This window comes from Amphiprion ocellaris, chromosome 7 (assembly GCF_022539595.1).
Source record: "Amphiprion ocellaris isolate individual 3 ecotype Okinawa chromosome 7, ASM2253959v1, whole genome shotgun sequence".
Taxonomy (NCBI): domain Eukaryota; kingdom Metazoa; phylum Chordata; class Actinopteri; family Pomacentridae; genus Amphiprion; species Amphiprion ocellaris.
In genome coordinates, this window is record NC_072772.1 from 3,117,959 (window position 1) to 3,144,932 (window position 26,974).

Genomic DNA, 26,974 nt, shown 5'->3' on the forward strand with positions numbered 1-26,974 from the left:
GTCGATTTCAGTGCACATTGGTTAAAAAGTCTTAATTACATTATAATTGTGTGTGCAAAAGTACACATGTAAAGTCCAAGCTTACCTCTGCATAGGGACCATTGCAGGCGTAGTAATCTCTGGACAAGAGGCCGAGGCTGGTCTGCTGGTCAAACTGGCAAAGAGAAGGAGACAAGAAAATGCACACATTTATTCATTTTCAAGCTAAATGGATACGACGTGTGAGTTTCTGTAGTATTGTGCAAAAAAACAAAGGCTTTCTAGCAAACCCACATGAATGATATGCGAGTTGGAGTCCCTGTCATCGGTGCCGACGAAAAAGTTTACCAAGAGTTGAGTCCCGTATTTCTCATTCAGCTTGGCAATGACGTCCTCCAACCTCCACGTTCTCCCTGAAGAAACAACACAGAAGAAGAAGAAGTAAAAAAAATATGCCATAAATGACACCATGCTGTGCGACAGTGAAAAAAAGACTCTACCGTAGGTGGTCTCCCAGTTGTCCACAGCTATGGGCCACTCGAACACATCAGGCAGCATGTCGAGCAGCGGAGTCCCTCCTCTGAGCTCGATTAAACCTTAAGTGAAGCGTAGATACGAGCAAGAAAACAAACAAAAGTCAGTTGTTGGTGGTAGATCCATTTATTTATTATCAATCAAGAATCTGAAACAAGAAACCTTGTTTCTAATTCATATAAATTACTGTAATCAAAGTCAATTTGAGGATGTTCGAGGAGTTTGCTGAAAGATATTAATTCTTACTTTTAAAACTAATTATTCCTGCAAATCATTTGACAAAACAATAAACTGAATGAGACACACAACCTTTGATGACACTGAGAAAACTGATATTAAAGAAGATGCAAAAAGACAAGGTCTGTTAACATCTTGTGCCTGCTGACTCACTTTCATTGGTGCAGGACTTGTAAAGGGTCTTTGCCTTGGTGAGAGCAGCAGCTTCCCCCTCCACTGTTTTCTCAAGGACACCTACAAATAGAGCAGAGAAACACAGCAAGCATGAAGCAAAGGAACGCAGACAAAGATGAAGGAGGAACGAGTGCAGCCATGGCAATCTGGACTGTGGGAAAAGACAAGTGTTTATAACCTCAGGTGCATTGTGGAGATTTTGTGTGTATTCAAAATACAACCAGCTGCTCGTCCAGATGCATTTAATCATTGTAAATTAAGGCATGTTGTCTGTCCTTGTGTACGAAAATGTCAACAAAACTAAAGTTTCACATCGCAGACTGTGGCAATTGATAGCAACAAGTGATAAACCACACAACGTGATAATAAAGAACACCTGGAAAAAGCTCAGACTCTCCTTCAAAGCCGTTTTTCTCAATTTCATTATGTATATTCTTTTTCTTAATACGTACAGTAACTACTTTAAAAACTAATATAGAACTGTAACTTTTTCAGGTGGCAGCTGCTAGGAAGTTTCTATATAATGACAAAACATTGAATCTGAATATTCTAATGAGGGTGTTACAGGTTTGCAGAAAACAAACAAGGCTTTAATGTTGACTTTTCCTTACAGAACAGACTGCAGGCAGTTTTCATTATCTTGACTGTTTTGCAGTTTCGTATCAAGTTCTCTTGCAACTTTGAAAAAGTTTAAAATATATGAATAAAAATGCCTCAGAATTTTGCACTGATAGGCCAGGAAAGGAACAAGAAAAGCATAACAACATCTGGTACACCGATGCACAGTCACACTGCTTGGCCAGCCTTTACTTTGAATGGCTGAATAAATTATTAACACTAATAATTTATAAGCTGGGCAGCAATTTTTTTTTCTTTAGCAATTAAGATTGTTTGGGTCATTTGTTGTAGAGGTTAACACTGTCATGCAATCCACAAATTAGTGACAACATGCAATGCATATTTAAACCTCCGGTTGCTATAAATTGGCTCCTCGGCATGGCAGCAGTAATCATGGTGAAGCTCCGAGCATGGAAGTCATAGCAAAAGAGGTGGAAAGAAATCAAGGGGCAACAAAGCTGAAGGTGTGGCGGTAAAGGGCCATTAAAAACAAGAGTGAACACCATTGCTTGTTTTATTGCCTGCATTCATTGCCTCTTCAACACCTGTTGTGGGCATATGGACGCCAGTTAGCTGAGCCTCGGGCTGCATAGCGTTTCTGGGTAGACAGCTAATCAAAATGAGTGATACGTGTTGGGGTGTAAACATGCTCCACTGAGGGGGAGGACAATGGGACCAATACAGTTTTCCTGTGCTGCTGCCTCAAGGCACCAAGTTGCATATTGTAGCTTTAAAGTCTAACTATGTCTTCAGGAAGTACTGGCAGCTTGGAACATGAGCTTAAATAAATTTTCCCATCATCAAGATTCAATCTAACACCCACGCAGTAATTTTAGTGTTTGCTGAGAATCACTGTGGTGAAATCAAGTATATTGTGATGCTGTGATACAAGCAGACAGTCCGTGGCCTCTGTCCTTCGAAACAAGAAAACCTCACACCTACTCGAGAGGTATCTCAAATTTTAATACGAGTTCAGCTGCTGGTTTGTCATTCAGCATCAGAAACAAGAAAATCTTTGCTGTGCCTGCACTTTTGTACTACCACAAAGTTTTCATGAGCCTGACTCTTACATCGCCATAGCTTACTGCAGATCAACCGGTGCGTCTAGGCTTCTGGGAGGTGCGAGGGGGATTTTTTTCAAAGAAAAAATGAGAAATGGCTCGCCCTGTCAGGAATTGGGAGTTTAAATCCTGACTAAGTCACCTTCAGCAAGTTATCATGATTTATAGCTTAGGGTTATCCAACCAGGTGCTTTGATGTGATACGAGGAATCCATAATACCTGGTAAAGAGTAAGCAACATACCACTGCTTAGTCACTAAGATAAACGTGACTAATAAATCATCATGTACAAAAATATGCCATGTTGTACAAGATGTTTTTCTTTGAGGCTGATTCTTGGATAAAGATAGATTTGTAAAAGAAGTTTTTGGTTCATCATTTTTCTCCATCTGTTGCCTTCACTACACCCTGTGGATTTTTATGTGGAGCTTTATTCATTAACTGTGTGGTTGCTTTATAAGGATGAATAATACTTTTAAGTCTAAGTGCGTTGTAATAAACCTCCTGTACATGCAAAATGAATGGAAATGTCAGAACTCATGATTGCTGTTGTTGTTTATGGAAATTTTGAAGATGTAACAGCCTTTATGCATTCCACATTTTAAAAATGTATGTCATTAGGAAAGCCACGTACATCTACATTTATATCACTCGGTGTTGCATTTGATGTATATGCAAGGTGTGTCATGAATTCATTATCATGTGTTTATGTAAACATTTCAGAAATAATGCATGAGCATTAAGGGGAAATATAATGAGAGCTCAAACGTTACTGTTAGTACTAATATGTCCCTCGGAGGACAGCTTTCTGAAGATTGAAAATGCCATAAATTATTGGTGTCAGCCAGCTTAGCATTTCAGAACATGCGTCTCCTCTGCATTCATAAAGCTGCCATTTGTTGACATCTACCAAGTCAAGTTAGTTATCCGAGTAAAGCTGTGCAAACATTGTCTGCGTCGGTACAATGCGAGCACCAATTCCTCAGGCTCCTTCAGTCTTTAAAGAATATAAAAACTGGGATTAAAGTCAGTTTACTCATGGCTGGTAGCTCACCAGACAAAACACGAGCAAACATGGGCACGTAAAACCAACATGCCTGAAAGTAATCCTTTCTCTTTTGCAACATAATGTAATAAAATAAATTTTATAAAATCGGGGTGGCATGTTGGTGCAGTGGGTAGCACTGCCCTCTGAGAGAAAGGAGATTGTGGACTGAAACCTGCTGGTTGACTGGGGGCTCCTTGTGGAGTGTGCATGCTCTCCCATAGATGTGCATGGTAGGTTAACTGGTGAGTCTAAATTGTCTGTAGTAGTGTGTGAGCGCGCATGGTTGTCTGTTCCTCTTGGATATAAGCTCAAGCCCCCTGCAACCCTCTACAGTAAGAACAGGTATGGCTAATGGATGGATTATATAAACCATGTTATGTAAAACCACAGTGATTTTCACTCAGATGTAAATGGAACACTATTTGGCATCACAGAAACTAAATCTCAAAATGAAAATAACCTTTGAAAGAGAATTAGTTCTAGGAACCTTGGAGAACCTCATTTCTCACTGAGATTAGTTGAGAAGACACACCATGTATGTTCAGTATGTAGCTACAGCCAGCAGCATAAAGAAGAAAGCAAACTGTTCTCCTCTGAAAACAGCTGGCCTCGCTCTCTCCTTAAAAAAATAAAACCATGAGCTCTACTGAGACTCACTTATTAATAAAACACTGTATATCTTGTGTGTTTAATCCATGTTGATTGTTTGGACACCGTTTAAGTTAATTTGATACGTGTTAATTAGAGAACCTTTGACACAGATGGGCAGATTTTTCTGCCATCAATCTTCTGGTCTCACTTTCACACACATTTTTTAAAATGACAGACTTTTAAAACAACTAATTAAAAAAGAAACCCTCTGAAGGGCTACAGTGGAAGTAGGACAACCTTTTGACTTTGACAAGCCATCACACATCTCATTCTGACCTCCGTATTGCCTGTCACTTATAAACATATCTTATAAATGTTGCATCACTAGATATACACCATCATACTGCACATCTCAGGCAACACAGGATCAATACAGGAAAGAGGATGGATCTTAAATTACACAGGCAGCTGACAGGAAACTCTCCCCTGAGCCCAATAAGACATCACTCATGTCGCTGTGAGTTGGGATCAAAAGATAAAGATGAGGAAGATTAGATTTTGTTATTTTTTTCTTATCTTTTTAATAATTAGAGGAACTGACTAACTGACAAACCAGTCACAATAAAGATGGGTAGAACAAGCAGATAGCATATTTAGGACAAGGTTTATCCTTTTTTTTAATTTTCTCGTTTTATCTCATGCCACATCTGATTATCAAGTTAAAAAAAAAACACATCTCTGCATAATTTATGGACAATCCAGTCTTCTGTCTTTCAGCTGAGAAGCCTTAACATACAGTTTAAACTTTATGTATGTGGACAGTTTCACTCTGTGCATGAGGAGATTCAGTTTGAGATAAACTACTACACTGGATTTCAAATTCTTACGCTGGATTATTAGAGAAGGACTGTACTGAAATAAACATTTAGTTTTAAAATTTTCATTAAATGTTTTACAGTTTTATTTCTGATTTGTCAGGTAGTATTTATAAAATGGAAAACCTCCCTAAAGGGCTTTTTTCACATTATTGGGAAATATGCACTGTAGCGAAAAGGGAAAAGATCCTTCTGAATATGAAAAGCGTGAAACAGCATATTGTCTTGCAAGAGGTATGAAAGCAATCAATACTTCTGGAAAAAAAATACGCGACGAGAGATCATTGAACTGTGAGAAGATTTGTGAGTGACTCGGGGCAGAAACGATTTTTGATCAGATGAACACATCGTTTCTGTCCGACAAATTTATAGCATCAAAAGGGCAGCTATGGAAAGGTCACTGTTGAGCAGGAAACAGGTGTTTGTGGGAGTTCAGTTGTGCATGAAGATGCTTCTCAGCAACCCATGACCAAAGCTCACAAAGACATGTTGCCATCTTAACGGCATCTTAAATACACAAGCTGCTCTGCAGGGTCCAGATGGAAGAGGTTCTGGGTGACTGGTGAACAGACACCCTTTGATGATCTGGACTGGAATAATTGAAAGTTAGATGGTAGATTCTTAAGTATGTCAATGATCTGGCCCCTACAAGAGTCAATCCAAGAGACACCTACTCAAGAGCTTTCTCATTTACAAGCCAATGCTGTACAAAACACCATCTACCTATGGGTTGCCATGACAATAAATGGAGAAAAAACATCATAGTGTGGCCACCAGCATCCACTGGCCACAAGCATGTTGAGAACATGTGGAGCATCTTTAAAAGGAAGATTTACGTCTAGAAACAGCAGCTGTAGGAGGTAACACTGACATTCTTACATAAACATGCATGGACCTACAGGTTCAATGGATGAGAAAGTTAAAGGTTTGTTTGTTTCGAGCTCACCGTGATCTTTTGAATGTTTTCTAGGTTGCATTCTTCTGTGATATTGTAATTTAGTTCTTTTCTTTTACATTTGGAACATGGTGTAAACACTTCAAGGTTCACTTTAGGTTCACATCAATATCAAAATTACTGTCTAGTCAATACAGCCCTCCATACACATAGTGCCCAAAGGCAGCAGCTGTCAGCTCTGGTCTGTTCTCCCTCGTCCTCAGCAAGTGGAATGCAACTCAATCAGACTGAGATCAGGAGATGGACTCATTACAGCTCACCACCTGAATGATGAAATGTCATCCAGTGAATGTTTGATGCACTTGGCTGAATCTCAGCACACAGAAAACTGTTGTATCTTCCTGAATTCATTCACTTGCTACTGTCAGCAGTCAGATCATCAATGCCAGTGTGCCAGTTCCATTGGCAGGCATACATACCCAAACCATAACAGATACACCACTGTTTGACAGACAAGATGGCATGCTTCAGGTCGAGAGCTATTCTTTTTTTCTCTCCACACTGCTCTTACCATCAACTTTGATCCAGTGCTGTTTCTGTTTTTTGAGGGTTTTTTTTTCCTATAAACTGTGACCTGCCTTTCTGTTTTTGAGGTGTTTTTTTCAGAATGCACCCAACATTTTTTATTTTTTTGCAACTACGATCAACATATTTCTCACATGTTTGCTTTATTACTCTGCCAAGTAACTTGGTGGAGTTCTGTGACAATCAGCATATGTTTGTCTGCTTGTCTTTCTGTGCCCATTACTCAAAAATGGAATAATGGATTTGGATTAATTTTTCAAGGAAGGTCAGAAATGACATAAGGACCATTAGATTTTGGCAGTGATGCAGCTTATAGTCTAGATCCGTGGATTTGTTGAAGATTTTTGTATCATTGCGAGATAGCGGCACGGCATCACTGTAACTATGACTACAAGTCAGCTGTCTGCTGGCGATCACGATTGCGAACTTACTACAACTCCACCGCTGCGGACTTATCGGGATTTATCTGTTGGAATACTGTGAGCTCTGACTGCTTTTCTTGTTATCTATTTATCTATCTGAGCCTCATTACTACCTTCTCCACTTTGCGTGGTCACACCTTCCCACTTCGTATTGACAGGCAAGTCAATCTAACTGGCAGCTCTTATGTCGCGATCAGCTCTGAAGCCATGTGTGAGCTCTTTTGAGCATGAACTACCACTGAAGCTACACACAGCTGCTCAAGAAACATTCAGCAGCCAAGTGTCCAATTACTTTTGAACCCATGCAATATGAGCACTGCGAGTTAAGCGCTGTGTCTCCCACACACTTCTTTTAATCACTGATGTGTAGCTCTAACTCAAACTGAGGCTGAGAGCATAATCTATCCTTTACTACTTCTTCTAATTTAATATGCTGAAGCTCAGAGTCCAAAGAATAAAGAATCTGTCCAAATACTTACGGTCTAGACTATGTAATTCAGTACTGAATCGTCCTTTAATATAATTCTTCTCATTTGCTAGGTGCTTTAAGTGATTTCTCTCCTTTATATTTACTTGTTTCGCTTTTTTGCATGACTGCATCTCACTTCAACTGCTTTCTACTCTTTCATTTTTCAAATGCTCCCATTTTCTCATTACCATGTGTGCACTATTTATGCGCTCATTTAATTGTAATGAAGTCCTGAGATAGAGACCCTTCGCAGGGCGCTTCCTGCAAAAGGGCACAGATCATGTGTGTGTGATTGGATTACTGACTGCCTGGCGCTAATGTTTAACCACAGCAAAGGCTTACCCTTTCACTCTGTCTCTTTCATACACACACACACTTTCTCCCGCCGCATGTGTGTGTGTATTTGGATTTATTTGAGAATGGATTTTGTGCCACCTGATGTTTGTTTGAGACATCAAGTCAGTTTGAACCAAACCACTCAGCGTGATACAGAATCCAAATTTTTTTGTTTTTCCTCTCTACATTGCCATTTTATCCCTGAGTGCTTCTCATTCCACAAAGCATTTCATTTGCAATGTTTTAGGGCTGCTGGTTTTTGCGTAAATGTATGATTATGAAGGATATATTTAGAGTATTTTATAAGCAGGAGCCATAAATGAAGTTAAACTGAAATGAATTGGCTCTGTTTGAGAGTGATGAATCACTACTTTAAACTTTTGCAAGGACAATAAGCCCAAAAGAACACATACAACCTTTAAAATGTTATGCAAAAGTACATTAGCTCATTAAAAACATTCTTAATGTACTTTCAAATAATTTACAGCTTCATTGAAGTACTTGCGTATTATAATATTGAGTTTTTCAGATTTTTGATGTTTTGACATTAAGACTTGCATTGGTTTTGCATTCATATGTTGGTGTTCAAAAATATAGAACATATTTTGGGGAAATTAATTATTTTGAAGGTCTATGACTATAAAAAGTCTTAATTTCTGCATTAACAGTGTAATATGTTGACAGCTGGATCACCAACAAATCCTGGATGTGAATGAAACCCTCCTGGTTAAATCAGTTATGTTTGTACAATGAATGTGTTTTGATAAAAAGTTAAAGGTCTGTCTGCGTGAAAATGTAAGGGCAGAGGCCAGTTACAACTACTGAATTCAATTTAGATACAAAAGACCCAATAATTGCATTTAAAAGTCCCATTCTGACTGTACTAAATGCGATCAGAAGTTACTTTGTGTTTGTACAAACACTACAAAAAACACCTTAAAAGTCTACATCAGTTTTTTATGAATTTTACAACTTTGACAAGGAGTTTTGTTCCCCATGCAGCGACAAAAACAGTACAAATTTGCTCGAGCTCTGACTCATTCCACTTTGCAGCTGTGCCAACAAAAATCATTACAGTGGTTGTTGAGAATTGTTATCCAGCTCAACAGCGTTCTTTCAGGTAGTAAAGACATGCGCTCCCAGCAAAGTTTAAAATCCTTGACTTTGGTGAGCTCCTGACTTTTCCACTAACCCAAACAGCAAACTAAACTTGGCGATCTATACCAATTCTGCCAATTCCAGTTAGTCAAAATGCCCCTTGGATGAGCTGACTGTGTATAAACTGTTGTGTCTTGTACCCAGTACGGTGTTGGCAGCAGAACAGCTAAACAGTGGAGATTATTACCTTAGAGGAGGTCGAAACTCTGTCCTGTTACTCCTAAGCATCCTAGCTGGCAAAAACATACTCGATTCAGGATTTTTGTTCAATATGTTGTCTTTGGCCGAAAAGCACGGCATTAATATTCATATTGTTTGACTTGGCCACCGACTCGTGCTATGCTATCTTTATTTGATATTTTTATGAGGAATAGAGTGTTTATAATGTTGTGCAATGGACCTGACTGGAATTTTGATATGAGGAGGTCATGTCAACAAACCATTTATCTCAAAAAGTTATATTGTGGTCACTATTGTTAGAAACGTGTTCTTTTTCTGTTATTGTTATCACAGGAGAAACACAGACATTCAGTCTTTTCAGTATTGTAAGTCATAGAATGTAAGAATGCCAGAAAACTAGTCACATCTCAACACTGTCTTGATGTCACAGCAACCTCACAGATATTCTCTTGGTGTTGCCAAACATGCATCGCTAGATTTCTCTTATAAGAGGAAGATTTAGACTTGAAGTCATGTAAAAAATCTCTAGTTTAATACATTACAGAGCATCAGGCTGCCCACACTCATAAGTCTCATGCACAGACAGATGCTCGCACATAGGGCTTAGCTTGACTACCACATGCTGTTTCACATTTCCTGACCTGTCCTCAATGCGTTTCTCTACTTCTTCCTCTCTTCACGTCGAAGCCCCCCTGCTTGGTGTGTATTCCACCACCTATCTCATCTTCCATTATTTTCTTTATGTCTTTCATTTCACCTCAGCCTTCATTTTTTGGGGGGATAAAATTTTTTCCTTTCATCCTCTTTGGCTCGTTTTACTTTTCTCCCTCCTCTTCCTGACACAAACTGCTTAGTAATTAAAACACTCATGGTCAATTGAGCAAATCATTGCACAGTATGCCACACCTGAGTTAACGGGAGGTGGAAAATAAAACTCTAACCCGGCTCACAGACGCACGCACGCACGCACGCACGCACGCACGCACACACGCACACACACACACACGCTTGTGTGCGCACACACTACTGTCACCGCAATCAGGGCGCAGATCCTCATTATGAATCATTTATGGCCTTATACGGCAGCAGAGAACAATCCGAGGCATTTACAAGCAACCACACATCTACGCAGCCGCTCGCACACATACACATGCATGCAGCCTTTATTAGTGTCGTGCAGCCTAGAGCGCTGTAGTGTCCAGGTGTTTCCAGGCCCCTGCAGCTGTTGACAGGAAAAGGATCAGTCCATCTGTGGACGGCGGCATCCAAGCGGGCGGCAGCAGCTACCCCTGGGATCAGAGGTCGCATGTTTGATGTCACTTCCAGAGCAGAGGCCACAACTCTGCTGAGGCCTCACGCTGCCAGTGCCTACTCCTTGACACACATCAGTCTTCAAAGAAAATTTTTACTTGAGAGCTGCTGGGTGTGTGAGTCTTCCGGGCAAGCACAACGCACACTGTTGCAAATCATCAAGCATAATCTTCAATACATGGTATTCTCTTTTTTTATTCCTCTGTAAAACAAACAGAGACCTACACAAAAAGGCACCGACAAAGTAAACCTGAACATGTGTGTATACAGTACAATCCGAGACATTCCAGCTCTAACTGGTAAGCTAGACCGCCTGTCGGAAAGAGCACAACTGTGACGGTTGGTGGGGATTTAAGCTGCTGAATGATTAGGAGCAGTTCTCTGGCAGTTTTACTCCCTTCTGTGGTAAATACAGCATTTAGAGCAATTAAGTCAATGATTCTAAAACATCAACCTTTGCACTTTGCACAGTGTTTCCACTTTAACTGCAGTAGCTTATTTCCATCCTCTTTCTCATTTTTAAGAAACGCAGCAGATGTCACCAGAACACTTGATAGTAGTAAAAATACAACAAAGTGTGAAGTGACGCCACACACTCACACAGGGACATGTTATGTACGTAAATGCACATGAAGTATCAAAATGCCTAAAATGAGCCCTTGTTGAGCAATGTTTATTTTCCTTTTTCCCCGCTGTGTGTGATTTTTATGAGTGTTAAGACTGCTGTAGTGAGGAGGGGAGAACAGAGCAGAACAGAAGGGCTGTACATTGTTCTAAAGAAAAGTCCAATGCCTAAAAGAAGTACATATGCATTGTTTTGCATATGCCACTTGATAAAAGTCTAATTTGAAATCTAGGCAGTCCCTCTGAAAATCTCATGTTCAAGCAAATCCCTGGTAAGGAATATGAGTCAGAATTGCAGTAATACACTTTTATAATTACACTACACTGAATGAATAACAATGCACTTTTGCCACTACAAGCCGCCTCTGCACGAAGGGTATAGAAACAAATGCTGACTACATTAAGCACAATCTCTAAACTCTAATGAATGTTATATTGATCCCAGAAAAAGTTGTTTATCAAGAAGTAAAGGCAAAGTCAGGATGAGAGCTGCCAGTAGCAAGTTTTCAGAATTAGTTTTCTCCAACATATACAGAAAATTTCAACAAAAGAGTTGATAGGTACCCTATCCTCAGGGAAATATAAAAAATCTGCATGTCATCAATGGCAAGCACAATGGCAGAAAGCAAAAGAAGACTGTTCACTGACACAGAAACTTTGCATTTTTTTTAAAGATTGGACAGATAAAGTGCTCAAGACTGGTGCAAATTATCTGAGTCCACGAGACAAGCTGCACTTTAAACCCTCACCCATGAAGGATCATTCATTCTCACACCTCTGAATCACTCCGTTTCTCCTGCAGCCACTCCACACTGTCTTCATTACAGTGAAAGGTACTGGCATATAAATTGTAAATTTATGGCCGTTGAAGAGTTTTGGTTGTCTGTGGAAAGTTTGTGCCCCATAAAGATTCAGCACCTCCGGCTCAGGACTCTACTGGCCTTCTAACAGACAACTCGAGGTGACGTATCGGCCCACATACACACGCAAGCACGCGTACACACATGTAGTGTAACTTGATCCTCGCAGTATCAACCAAACCCCAAGTACACTAACAAGACTCTAGTGCCTCCTAAAAGCTGGCAAAACACCTGGGACACACACACTCACATGCATGCTTGCGATTAAGATTTTTCTCAGTACCATGTGTTGACACCTTTAGAAAACAGCCTGAACTTCATGTCCACACACACACTCTCTCACACGCATGCTGATAATGCCAACTCTGTTGACAAAGTCCCAGCTCACATGGTAGTACCGCAGCCAAACTCCCATGGCATCTGTGATATCTATAGAGCTGCAGTCCCTGAAGGACAGTCCTCCTTAGATCACATTCTCGAGCAACTGAATCAGGCCGTTTTCAGTGCTCTTAAGAAGCAAGTGGATTGAAAAAGACTCGCCGTTCAAGGGTGTTTCAGAGTTGTTAATCACAGGCTAAATGCAGTATTGTTACACTAATGAAAGCACATCTTTGGCTGGTTCACCTGCCCATCTGCGTTTTAGTCTTTCTGCATGTAGATCTATGTTTGTTTGTGTGGGTGTGTGTAGGTGTCTGACCTTTGAGGATGACCTCCAGTTCGTCTCGTAAGATGTCAAAGGTGCTGTATCTAAAGCTGGTCTCTGGGATAATGTTCTTTTTAAGCCAACCGCCACAGGCATACTGGTAGAAGTTGTCACAGGGGTCCACGCTGGCATCCATGTTCTCAATGAGACGAGACGCTGTATGGACAGAGAGAAAACAGTTCTGGGAATTGGAGGAAATATGCACCGAAAGAAACTATACTGCGGGATACAGAGGTAGGATCTGAAATTAAGCAACATAAATTATAGAAATCATTCCTCACAGCAAACTCTATTTTAAGTATACACCAGTGAGGTTTTAGAGAAAAGTACAGGACTGTTACTATTGCAACTCTGCCTTTAAATGATGTTACTACAGCTCTGAACTAAAGGAAACACTGTGCAACACTTTTTCTAACCTTTTAAAGACACTTGATATAGCTGATCATGCCTTATTTTTGAAAAGATTTCAAAGTATTTATTTCAGAGTCCTGGACAGACACCATTGTGGGGTGATCAGAAAAAATGGTGTCACACAGGTCTCAGTCCCGGGACCTCTTCTATTCACCCTTTATGGAGAGGACTTTGTCTCCTCTGTATTCGGTTGTAATCTACATCTCTATGCTGACGACACAATATTGTAGTGAATAAATTGTAGATAAAATCAAATACATGATTTTCACTGGGGCCAAAAACATTACTTTTGATAATCTGATCATTTTTTCTCAAATTGGTACAAATATTGGAAGAGTTGCAGACTACAAATATCTGGGAGTTTAAATAGATGAGAAGTCAACTTTTAAATGTCATGTGTCTACCCTAATGACTAAACTATGCCAAAAAACAGTTTCAGTTACAGGAATTTATCTCACTTCATTTCAGAAAAACATTTAATGAAATGGCTAATCATTGTTGGATTATGGTGGTATTTTGTGTATAAATGCATCAGCGATGACTCTAAAGCCCCTGGACACTGTTTATCACTCTTCTTACACTCTTTTTTAATTGCTCTGCTTGATTTACTACTGTGGATGGCTATAATACTCATCACTGTGAGCTCTATGCTCAGGCTGGGTGGCCATCCCCCCTCTCTGTAGGGCGTGACAGATACTGTGTTTTATTTATTTATAAGGCTCTTACTGTTTTTTTTTTCACACCCTTACATTACCTCATTACTGTCTTTTAATGTGGGCCCCTCCTAATCATGCTCAAATGATTGGATTACTCTGCAGGTGTCTGCTTTTCTTTTTCCTGAAATGGAAAATCTAGTTTTACCCACTGTGAACCTGCAACCTGGTATAACCTGCAGAATAATCTAAATCTTTTGCTCTTTGGGCAATCATTTTATCAGATTTTTTCCTAGCTGTTCATGTATTAGTTCAATTAATTTGTTTTTTAAAAAAGCAAATGTTCTGATTAATGTCTCTCTTTTTTTAATTATTTTAATAACTGTGCTATTTAACAGGTTTTATTGTTATTGTTGTCCGAGTTTCTTATTTGTGTGCCTACACCTGAATTGTAAATGAACCCTCCATACATCAGTGTACTGTGAGTGCACATTAACATTGAATGAATGGATGGATGTATGAATGAATGAATAAAGCTTTAGAAATATTGCACCGTGCCTGTGAATTGTCTTCTAACCATTTGGCAACTATTACATATTCTTTTGCACAAGTGGAGATCAATGATGCCAACCACATTACCATTTAATATTTTGGGAAGTACAGTTATTCACTCTCTTTCTAAGTGTTAGAGGAGAAGATCAGCACCGCCGGGACATGTACCTGTTCAATACAAGGATGTAGCCAACAGCTTGTTGGCTTAGTTTGGCATAAATACTGGAGATAGGAAAGCAGCAGCTCTGTCTTAAGGTAATAAAACACACCTGCACCTCTAAAGTGCACTGAACTCAGTTTTTTACATCACTAACACTTTATCTAGTTTGTTTAATCTGTATAAAAACTGATGTGATATTACAGGAGATTTTTTGTCGGTCTACATCTTGGTAAAGTTAAGCTCACCAACATGTCATGTCTTTCACTTGATCTTCCATAAATAAAACAAAACATGTCAGTTTTATGCTTCTTTTTGGATATGGATTGGACAAATGTGGTAAAGCGCATTGATTAGTGAACTTTGAGGTGCTTACATTTGCGCTTACTGTTCCCCTTATTTCCAGCCAAAAAACACGGCTACTGGTTATTTTTGCTCATAACATATGCACAGATACGAGGGTGGAATTGATCTTCTTGTATAACGATCAGCAAGAAAGCAAGAAACTACTTTAGCAAGTTGTTGAACAACCTGGAGAAAAGCGCATGTGAGATTTAGGACCATCTAAAGCCTTGGATGTTGGCCAAAATACTCCATGTAGTTCTAATACGAAGAAATAGTCAACTGCACCAAATTTCAAAATCAAATGTGGTTTTCTTAAAAAAAGAAAAATCACCTTTTCTGCTATATTATCTAGAGCCATTTGCAAAGATAAAACAGTATAATGACACTAATTGGGCTCAATTCAGCACCAGTGTTGGACTTCTTTGAACAGCAATTAAATTTCACAAGGCAGCTGAAACATCTCTTGTGACAAGGCTGTCTTTCATATCTGACTGAAGTGGGACACAGGCTCCCTCAAAACACATTAGAAATGAATTGGCATCTGTTACTGCAAACCAGAGGTAAAGTTTTATCACTAATTTACAATTGCAGTTTCTTTTTTCGTTTATAATAAATAAACTGTTTTCCTATGACCATTTCTTTCTTTGGAAATGAGAAAAAGTGACAAGATATGACGTTATATTGATGAAAATGGAGAGAGATAGGTCTATTTGCTTAAAATATTAAGAGCAGGAAATGCTGGGATACTGCTCTATGCAAGATGCATGTTAATTGGCAGGGATCTTGAAGTTACAGGAGAGGAATTTATCTGAAAATGGGTATGTGTGGTACATATTAAGGTCTCAGCTCATTACTGCAGGCATGTTGTCAAGGAGAGCTTACAGTTGAGTTATTAAAGCTCCGTAACATAAAACTTGAATATGTTGAAATACACACATGTTGTACACATACTGTATGGATTTGCTTAAGCTGTATATACATGCTTATATCTATTACACGTTTCTCAATTTCTCTTGTAGACACTATCAGAGGTGATCAGAGAACAATACTTCTTTGCATGTCTTTGCTGATCAGGACTTTTTCTTTGATCACTGTTTTGACTTAGAGGAAGCATATTCACAGTTGAAGTGGCTATTTTCTCTAAATAAGTCTAAAATCCCTGGGCTTTTGCAGCAGTCTCAATTTTTCCATTCTGTCTTCCTTGGAGAAAAAATATCTAAGCCTCCAGAATGAGACACTTAAGACAACACACAAACAAACACACAATGCTTACCTGACTGCGTGCAGTCTGCTGTGGTGCAGATTTCATCTACAGGAAAATGCAAAACAAATCATCACTCAGAGGGTTTTTTATTTTTGCACTCATCAGTCATTATGTCAGACGCTCATTCTCTCCCTCCTATTCTCCTTTTCCTTTATTTCTCTTCCATTCTGTCGCCATCACTCTTGCACACATAAGTGTTGCTTTCACTCTGTCAGAAAGAATCAAGGCGCTAAAATGTCGGTCAAAGTGAATCTGACATGTAATGACACACCAGCAAACTGCCATATAACTTTAAATACACTCCTTCATGTGTTATGTGTGACTGCTCATGATGTGAACATGGTTGAATGCACACATGGTTACAAACACAAGGCAAGGCGAACCTTCTTGTTTTTTCTGACATGGCAGTTTACACATTTATCATGCACAAGACTGCAAAAACCAATAATAGCTCAACACACACACATAAAAATCCTAATCACCTCCCTGTTAGTATTTTTGCGTTAACCTGCTGAACCTCAGAGTCATTCTGTTTGTAAATGATTAATTTTTACATCTATTAATGATCTGCTTATTATCAATGTTAAACTAATGCTTGTAAATAGTTTTTCTTGTAACACGATGCATCTTTCTTGGGTTTGCTAGTGGGTAATGAAACATTTCATTCAAAATTCGAATATGAGCCTTGTGTCAGTTTAATAAATTTGACATTTAAGTACAAAAAACAAACATATTATGATTAACAAGAACATTGATCTGAAGCAGTTTTCATTGGTTTCCCATTGCGAGGAAATGATGTGGGGCTTTTGGTCCAATTTCACGGTTCCTCTAAACATAATCCATTCCTCATGAGGTGAACTGATGACATTTACACCAACATAAACATTACACACCTCCTCATAATGTGCACAAAAGGTTTAAAATTTGAATTATCATCCTGCTTTTTCAGGTGCAGTGTTGTAGGAACATGCCTGAAAACACAGTGGAAACTCCTTAGCACGCTGCTTTCTTCTTTCTGTCTCAGTGGCTGTACTTTTGCACTGTGCTCTAAAAGCACCCAGCTCAAGTGTCTTCTATCACCTGAACAAAGTACTGCTCTGCAGCTCACTCCTTTGGGTTTACCATTAACCATGAACTCTGGAGCTTGGAGTGATGCCCAGTGCATGTACATACTTTAAAGGCAATTTATGAAAGTTGTGAAAAGATCACTTCATATTGCGGTGGCAAGAAAATAACTAAAGAACGTCTTCAACAGTCAATAGCCGTCAAGAAGAGTTTAAACTGCATGATGCACTTGTTTTGATCAGACTGCTTTTTGTCAGGTTCATCAAACATTCTTCAGCGTGAGCCAGACAAAGATTAAAGAAATCTTTTTTTTTCTAGGAGCTACTCGAAGTTTTAGATACCTCATGAAACCTCTATGACTAGAGCACTCACCAGTCTTCTGTGTGGCAAAGAGGATGATGAGGGCAACGATGACGATGAAGAGCAACGAGACGATAGTAATGAGGCCGATCTCCAGGGAGGTCCAGCGGGGCTTCTTAACCGATTTGGGGGTGTTGGTCTCTGTCATTCTCGGATCTCCTCCTTCAGCTACCGCCTGTATCAACTCACCTAAAGAAAGTGAAAGAAGTAAATCTGAAAGGATGGGCCGACTGAGAGGAAATGAATCAGCAACCACGCTGATGATTGCTTAACAGTGATTTATTAGGTGAACATCTCTAAACATATCCTGGTTCTTTAAAATGAGGATGTGTTGCTTCTCTCTGGTTTGTATCACCCTAACCTGAGTGATACATAGTTTCGTACTGTGGGTTGCGCAAAGCAAAGCAGTCACATAGGCCTCCGGGAATCTGGGAACCATGATTATGTGACGTGTTATCAGTCATCAGTTCATTAATACATTTTTCAACAAGCAACATAAATAACTGACAATGAAATAATCAATAGTTGCAACCCTAAAACAAAGAAAACAAAGGGATTTAGATAGCATAGATGTTTAAAAAAGTATGATTCCAAAATCAGCCACTAATCTGACACTTAAAAACTCTGCTTTTCAAATCTGACTATTTCGCCACCTTGGCACATACTATTTTCAGATGAAATATAATAATGCTGACATTAACAAAGCAAAGATTCCACCGTTAAGTTTTCTGATTCTTAAGCGCACCCACAAAAAGGAAAATAGGAAGAGTTAAAGGGAGATAAAAGACACATGGCAGTGATGGGAGGACAAATGAGTAAAAAAAGACACAGCAAAACAACAATTTATGAAAGAAAAATCCTATCTTGGAGCGAAAGGTGAGAACAATGGAAGTTCTTACCCTAGTGGCTGTACACTCCAGACACTAAACAGCAAAACAAAACAAGAAACACACACTTCTGAGCAACAGAAAACAAGAGAGACCTCTTCCTCGGCTCTTCACCATGCACCAGTGGTTGTTTTTCCTCTCAGGGGGCAAGGAGGAATTTTACAAAGTTCAAGTAACAAGCACGTCTATCTCTGAAGGCAATTAATCCTTAATCCTTTAACGACGACACACACCTGCAATCGCTGCACACAAACACTCGTCCGCCGCCACACACTTGTGCACATTTTTACAAGCCAGTGTCATGAGGTGTCTGTGGAGATGGGTGGGTCTTTGTGCGTACAGGCTGAGATGAGAGCGCTGCATGACCAAAGAGCAAAGATACTTAGTTTCCTTTGAACCAACAGTCAGCTGCAGATGCACATCCTCATCCACATTACTCACACACAACCACAATCTGGCTGAAATCTCCGATCACTGCTCCTTTATGATAAAACAACGTGTCATTATGAGGTAAACTTTCCTGCTTGTGGTCATTACCCAACCTGATTAGCCACCATTCATCTCACACACTCCTAAAAAGCTCCTTTCCCAACTCCACACCAACAGTGAAGCTTCCATGACATCACCACAAGTTTAGATTTACTGTAGGAAGGTGGTGACTGGATTTGATTTTTACAGCTGAAAATATGACAGAAAAAATGAGTGACTGAAGGCATAAAAAGTAGAGATGAGGCAGTCGGATGACACAAGTTGATATGTTAATCAGAGCAGGAAGAGGTTGGGAGGGGGCAGGGAGGAGAAAGTTCGTCTGCGAGCAAACAGATCACCGTGACAGCAGTCCCACGGCTCTAATAAAACCATGTGTGCATGCCAGCGTTGGAGATTTTGTAAATTATATTCATTCACTCTAATCCTGACACTTTGCATGCCAGGAAATCGAATGTCTGTGAGATTTATTCAAAAGGAAAAGGAACATAAAGACGGTGTGAAGGAATGTGCAAAAAAAAAAAAAAAAAGAGCAGGAGAGAGCAAGGGGGTTTAGGATAAGGCGTCAAATCTGAGTGGGACACTGAGAGGTCCTAAATCATGTTTAAGTGACTCCCTCTCAGTGTGCTGAGGCATGTTAGGTATGAGTCTTAAGGAGCACTTACTGTACGTCTCTCTCATGTACCAACACTAATGCTGTGCTTCTTTATCAGGAAGTCTGGTAATTCTCATCCATTCAGTTAAGGGACCTGCTTGCATGATGCCTTTGAGGATGTTTACTCTGTCAGAAGGAGGAACGTCTGATATGTGTTTAATGTCACAACTCCAGTTGCAGGATGCAGTCGATGCTTTTATTCTTTTGTAATGTGGCTCTGAGTGGGTTTTGAAAGGTATGAGCTGCTGCTGTGTCTGCATTTTTAAGATAATGGTGTATGAAAGGAGTTCCAAAGAGTCAAACTTTTCTCTCTCTGTTCCCCCCCCTCCATTCTGTCTGTCTGTCTGTCATGATATATCTGAAACATAAATGGCCACCATGTCTTGAGAGACCTCACAAACCCTTTCAAAATTAAAGCCATCATTCACCGAGACACCTGAAAACACTCGAGTCTGCACACACACACACCTACACACACACCTACACACACACAGGCTACTTTCACAAAGTCAGTTTTTTTTTTTACAACCTACATCCATGTGAGCCCTGAACATGTCACACACATAAATGAGTTTGAATAAGTACAGGAGTGTGGCCTACTTTAACTTAAAATAACACCTTCTCTGGGATGTGAATTTCAGCACAGGGCCTGTAGCTGCACACTGAAGACTCCAATCATTTTTGAAAAGAGTCCTGATGCCCAAAGGTGCTGTGATCTAACTGAAATGAAGTCCATCTCTTAAATTGCTTTTCCTAATGGTGTTTATTTTTTTTAATAGCAGCGTGGATGCAATAGTAAAAATAACTTTCAAAGGGACATTACACCAAAACTCACTGCAACATCACAGCTGCAGCTGGAATGCAGTGGACCAATATCACAAAGTGAGCTTAGAAAGAGATACCCAGCTGGAGTTTTTTTTCCGTTCTCTTTTCTGATAAAATTATCAAAGTGTTAAAGTGAAGGGATAAAAATATTCATCTGCAGCACACGCGGTGGGTTCGCAGCCGAGCAAGACGCAGCTAAATGCGTGCCAGCTCCTCATCTCCTGTTGCACGTCAGGAACTCCGAGGGGGGTGGCAGCAGTGATCAACTGGTGCACGCTGCCCCGTATCACCCAACCGGCACACACACACGCACACGCACTAAAAGGAGAAAGGAAAAAAAAAAAGGCAATATTGCGCACAGGCAGGTACTGGCGCACACAGATGGCACCGCGTTGGCAAGAGGCGCTCCAGCGTGCGTGAGCCACTTACCAGATATGTCGGGAAATTTTCGGTCGATGATATATATGGGCATCACATCCACTGATCAAACATCCAGCAAATCCACAGAGGGAGCGCGAAGTGCTGATCAATCTGTCACAGACGATCTATTTGCTTCACCCCGGATTTCAAACAAGGCACAAAACCGATCCCGCCTCTCCTTCTTCCTTTCTATTCTAGGAGTGCACATTCACACACAAACGCACACACGCACGCACACACGCAAACACTCACGCACAGACCCGTCTCTACAACTACTGTACCACATCTACCCGGAGAGGATCGCTGAATTCAGATGATCCATCAGAGTCCTGCGCGGCGCAATTGGTCAAGTGCGTGATCGGGAGATCCCATATTTATAGAGCCGGTGACATGCAGTGAGGCGGTGAAGTAGAATCCTGAAGTTCCCCGTCCGCAGAGACGCTGTCTCCTCCGTCAGGGCGGCGTTTAGAAGTGACCCTGTCAGCAGCACTTGCTGTCAGTGGTGCCTAAATAGCTCCAGGGCGCAGGTTCAGGTGTGTGATGAAGTGATGTGGAGCATATTCCAGTGCACATACTCGTGTATACTGCGTCGTGAGTTTTAAAGGCACATGGAAAATCAAAGGAGATCAAAAACCTGTCAATGTGGACATTTCAAGGAACTGGCAGGACCTGCACCAAAGTAAAACAGGGATTATATGACTGATCTAAACGTCAAAAAAGACTTGAAAATCCCACCAAGTCGTGACCAGTATATGATATAATTCAGGTTCACTGGGTTTATTTCATTACTCTCCTCACACTGCAATACATCTCTGTCACTTTTTAGACAGAGGCGCCTGAAAGCACCACTATAATAAACTCAGAGTTTATTTGGTTCCAAAAATGTTCTGAGAAAGTTCTGCACAATTCTACTCATGTTTTCAGCAGGAAGTTTTCTTTCAGTTCTCAGAATGTTCTTTTTTTTTTTTTACAGGTAAAAATGTTTAGTATAACATTGTTATTCCATTAAACACTAACATGCTCAAAACTGTTAGAATGAGCTCATTTTTCCTTTGTTCTATAATTGTGGAATACAATGGTATCGTTTTACAGATTATATAATGCGTTCCCTTAACAACATCCCCAAAACTCCCTCAGATCATTGCTGGCAAAATGTTCATTTAAAATATATATATACATGTAATATGTAGAAACATTTTTAAAAGCTTTTTGAGAATGTTATGTCATTGTTATCATGGAACGTTGTAAGCAGGTATTTTAGAAGAATTTTCTGGAGTGTGTTCCTCAACAACATCCCCAAAATGTCCTCAGATCGTTGCTAGTAGGATGTTAATTAACAATATATATAATATGTAGAAACATTTTTTAAACTTGTCTGAGAATGTTCTTTCTTTGTTATCATGGAACGTTGTAAGAACGTTTAATACAAGAATTTTTGAAGAATTTTCCCCAAAACATCCTTCCAACATTGCAGACTGAATATTCAACATTGGTTTATATATCTCATTACAAGAACATCTTACAAAGAACCTTCTGATGTCTTTATAACATCTTGAAAAGGTTTTTTGAATGTTGAACATCCTTCATTGGAATCCGGCAATTGTTCCATGTTCTACCTTTAACGTATCACATTACAGGAATGCTATAAAAAGTGTTCTGTCATTTGAGGTCTCGATCACATCGAGAACATTTTTTGAACGTTGGATTATGTTCTTCCTTTGATATCATTGGGGAAATGTTTGATAAGAACGTTCTATAATGCGCTCCTTCATCAAAAAGCTGAATGTTCTAACTTTAATGTATCACATTACAGGAATGTTATAAATTGTTCTGTATATGGGAAACATTTTTTGAAGTGAATGTTCTTCCTTTTTAAAAATGAAACATTTTAAGGATGTTTCATTGAAGAATGTTCAAGAGTGAGTTCTCCCAACAACATCCTCAAAACATCCTCAGAACATTGTGGGCAGAACGTTAATATATTAATTATAATATGTCTTACAAACAATGATCTATCATATGATTCTTCATGCCATCTTGAAACCATTTTTGATAGTTGCATTGAGAACATCTTTCCTTTGCTATCAAAGGGGAAACGTTTGATAGAACATATAATGCATTTCCTCAACAAAAAAGCAAAGTGTTCTACTTTGAATTTTCACATTGCAGGACTGTTATAAAATGTTCTCCATAAAAATGTTCTGTCATTTGAGGCCTCAACAACATCTGGAAAGATTTTTTGAAAGTTGTTTTAGAACATTCTTCCTTTGTTATCATGGAACATTGCTAGAATGTTTTATAGAAGAATGGTCTATAATGTGCTTTCTCAACAAAAAGGCTAATTGCTCTGTCTTTAATATACCACATCATGTCATTTGATGCCTCTGAAAAACAGTTTTTCAAAGTCGTTTGAAAACATTTTCTTTGCTTTGTTACTATGGAACATTGTGAGAATGTTTTATAGAAAACGTTCTAGAGGATGCTCCTCATCAACATCGTGAAATTGCCCTCAGGACATTTCAGGAGGAATGTTCCACCTTTTTTTTTTTTTATCGTATTACATCACAAGAACATTTGCTTTTAAAAAAAAAATCACCTGAGGCCTTACTAATATCTGGAGAACATTTTTTGAATGTTGTTTTGAGAACCCTTTGTTATCATGGAACATAATCTGTGTTCTTGATAACATCCTCCAAACAACCTCTTACTGTTGCAGTAAAAAAAAAACAACTTAGTTTTAACCTCTCTAGTACATTGTTAGAAATGAAAAACATCCCTACTTTGAACAGTAGATTAAAACTTTAAAATATTATTGGAACTTGTAGGTAATGTTAGCCAATATTGGTGGAACGTTCCGTGCTAACTAGAAAAGCTTCATCCTTCTCAAAGTTTATTTAATTTTGTTATTTACAGAGCCAGGGCTATACCCACTGTGGTTCAATACTGATGAATCAGAGCTGTCACCAATACCTTATAGTGCATTTGATTCTGCGACGTTTAAAGCCTTCTTGCTCTTATAAGATCTGCATTACTCTAAACCACGAGTGGTTCATTAGTGAATAATACATTTGTTTGGCCCATAAAAAACCTTTTTACTTTAATCTGTTCTCTATGTTTTGTTACTGTTCATTTGCATGTAGCCATTTGCTCTCACTATTGAACAGCTAGGTTCAACGCAGGGTCACATCTGCAGGAGCAGCAACCTATGCAAATACATGAGGATGTCTGGTCTAAAAGTGAAAGTCAGCATTAAAGTGAGAAGACAACAGAGTAAATGCACTGCAGAGAATATATGACCTCATTTCAGCAGAAGCAAGAGAGCTCACAAGATAAGATTATGAGTGACTGATCGTATTCACATGCGCATGTAAAGTTGTGGTTACTGACTGTGTAACTTTTATAACTAGTCGGAGAACATTTTAACCACGTCGTCAGCAAGATGGACACCTCATCGTCTGGTCAAAGAGACATCTGCTAATGACACATATTTTACTATGTGCTATAGATGGGATACTTTTTCAACTATCTTTGACTACACCTAAATCATTTTGTGTAGTCCTTATACTCAAAAAGTCATCTAACTTGAATGGTGACACACACAACTCATAGGACATTTTACGGTGTGACAGTGCCAGGGTAAATATGTGGTTAGGTTTAGACATAAAAGCAGCTTGATCGGGTCTTGGGTTAAAATGCACAAGCCTCATTCTCCAGGCTACAATAATAATTTTGTGGTTTAAGTTATGGAACAGTAATGGTTAAAAGAAATACTTACCATCTGTTTAAAATTGAAAACAGTCTGCCATGGTAAAGTTCAGTGTTTCATTGACCCCTCCATCCACCCTGACCTCATTTCTACACAAATATTATGGCTCTATAACTATGTCACCTCACCCTTTCCTTAGCATTCATCATGATTTCTGTAGCCACCAGGGCTATTTTCCTTACTATAAAAAGTAACTATAGCTCATAAAAAGCTGTTTATACAACTGCTGTATGGGGTCATTTTTAGTGTTTTTCCCCTTTTTTCAAATGTAAGGGCATTTTCCTTCATTCCAAAGTGTGCTCTCATCACAGCCGCACTGTCAATTATGCATACTACACATCTATATGTAAATGCTTAAGCAAGCTATTTTAGTGTCACCCCAGCACCAACGTTCATGTTGCGCTGCTTCTGATCACGAACAGTATGAGTTCCCTCCCAGGAATTTCCATCTGTGCGTATATCTTTTGAATTATCTGTGAAGCTGAACTGACAGCAGTTTTCGCAGCAGCTGCCTGTCACTGCATCTGAAAGATGTTCATTTGCTTGAAGTGAAACCTCTGTGATCATATTTTCCATTGTTGTGTTGCTGCACTCTTCACATAAAACCTGTCGCCCCTTCTCTGTTGGCCATTTGGGCTCCGTTTGCTGTCAGTAAAACCCAGCATGTTATGGACTCCTGGAGAGTATTGGATTTTAATTGCACTGTGCCTGAGGTGAAACGGGTATTAAACTGTCTTTTGTTGCAAAAATAGGCACACATGTGCAAACACAAACACAAACATACAGGCACAGATACACTTCACAGTATTTCTTGGGTCTTGTATTTCTCAATGAAACCAGTAAGTGCAAACAATCATTATACAGGTACGTACATGCTCCAATTGCTCATCTGCACATTGTGCCAGTAGCATTTGGACAAAAACTATGCCTCTTTGACATGACACATCTGGTTTTATTTGCAACTTGGTGGAATTTACTTAAAAAATTCTTAATTGTTCCATTGGCTGTGATTAATCTGCATGGTTTTCAGTGACAGCCATGTGGTTGTTAGGTTTTTAAACTGCGTTCTCGAGAACTGGAAGCAAAAACTATGACACTTCTGCATGTGGTCCACATATGCCTGTGAGTCACAACAAGGGACAGCAAGTTTGTCATATTCTCAAGAAGTGCTATTTTAATCCGACAATAAATTCAATTGATCTATTAGGTGCACGTCTTCGGATGAGCCGAGACATGAAGGTTCTGTGGTTTGGATCAAGGTCGCTGAGATGGGTTTGTTCTATCAGCACCTTCTTTCAGGAACTGTCAAGGGAGTAACTCTCCTATCAGCGATGGACGGGATGTCCAGTTTGGCTCAAAGTCTGCTGTCAGTGCACATAAACACGCACACACAATCTCACACCAAAGTACAGAAGCACAACCGCACAAACAAGGACTCACATATACCTACATACACATTTATAATCTCACTGCTGTCACTCAGACAGAGGGGTTTTCAGGCTGTGGTTTGTGGAGGTCATGAGGCTGCAAGAAGAGGAACAGAGGACAGATATGAAGAGGAAAATGGCTAAAAGTGCCAACTTTACCCAATATTTCCAGACTGGCTCAGACTGCTCCTTCTGCTTTTTTCTTTTTTTTAAGTTTGTTTTTCTTATCTAGGAGGAATTGGATGGAGGGAGATAATTTTTTCACTGTGTCCAGAAAAAGAATTCCGCTGCACTAACAAAAGCCTTTCATTGTTTTTTTTTATTTTTCTTTGATACTGATATTACTGAAACTGGGATCGCTGCTGTTTGCAGTCACTCCAGTGATTTACGGGGCTCACAATAAAATACAATGTGTGATAAAACATTAGTGCACACACGGGAAGCAGTCGCAAAGCAAGCCGGGGTGAACAAATGTTATCCTTAAACACACACACATCCAAACACAACATGTATATGTCACTTTTATTTATTCCCTGGAGATTTATGCTTCCTTAAATATAATAACTATCTGCCCAGTGTCAACCACAAATACTGAGTCCCTGTATAGTTACTGTTTTGTAACTTTTGTCTCCACAACATTGTTAGTACAATTTCACCCTTGTATGTCTTTATTATATTCATCATTTGTGCAGAGATTCCTTTATGATCATTCAAATCGCACAAGTGGGACAAACGTCTCTTTTTTTTATTTATTTTTTTTGCTTTCTCCGAAGTGTTCACCTGCCTCATTGTTTTCATGATTAGCAGTGGTGGTTGTAAACGCAGTCACAATTCAGGACACACTCCTTTCATCAGTAATTACCCTCTTCACTTGTCTGCACTTGCTTTGCCATAGTGAGTTGGTATCAGTAGGAATCTGCTGATGCGGAAAGGAATGTCACATACTCGTTTGAAAAACCTCCCATGTAGATCAGATGAACCTTCTTGAAGAGGAAATCTTACTGGCAGATTTTTGACAAACACTAAACACATAAATCTGCT

The 26,974-nt window shown here is 39.4% G+C and overlaps 1 protein-coding gene across 5 annotated transcripts in view; it reads right to left on the reverse strand.

The window, feature by feature from the left end:
* LOC111589102 (neprilysin) overlaps positions 1-26,974 on the reverse strand; it is a 68,077-nt gene that overhangs the window by 11,555 nt on the left and 29,548 nt on the right. Inside the window, exons 1-8 of one of the 5 annotated variants that reach the window (XM_023299819.3) lie at positions 20,750-21,232; positions 17,480-17,656; positions 16,052-16,087; positions 12,655-12,816; positions 904-984; positions 480-575; positions 274-392; positions 86-154 (exon numbers count right to left, since the gene is read on the reverse strand). In XM_023299819.3, coding sequence (XP_023155587.2) covers positions 86-154; positions 274-392; positions 480-575; positions 904-984; positions 12,655-12,816; positions 16,052-16,087; positions 17,480-17,656; positions 20,750-20,792 — 783 coding nt within the window. In that variant the 5' untranslated portion in view covers positions 20,793-21,232. Of the gene's footprint in view, positions 1-85; positions 155-273; positions 393-479; positions 576-903; positions 985-12,654; positions 12,817-16,051; positions 16,088-17,479; positions 17,657-18,366; positions 18,772-20,749; positions 21,233-26,974 lie in introns of those variants that run through there. The other 4 variants (XM_035943674.2, XM_023299820.3, XM_023299821.3 and 1 more) reach the window with 4 other exon arrangements.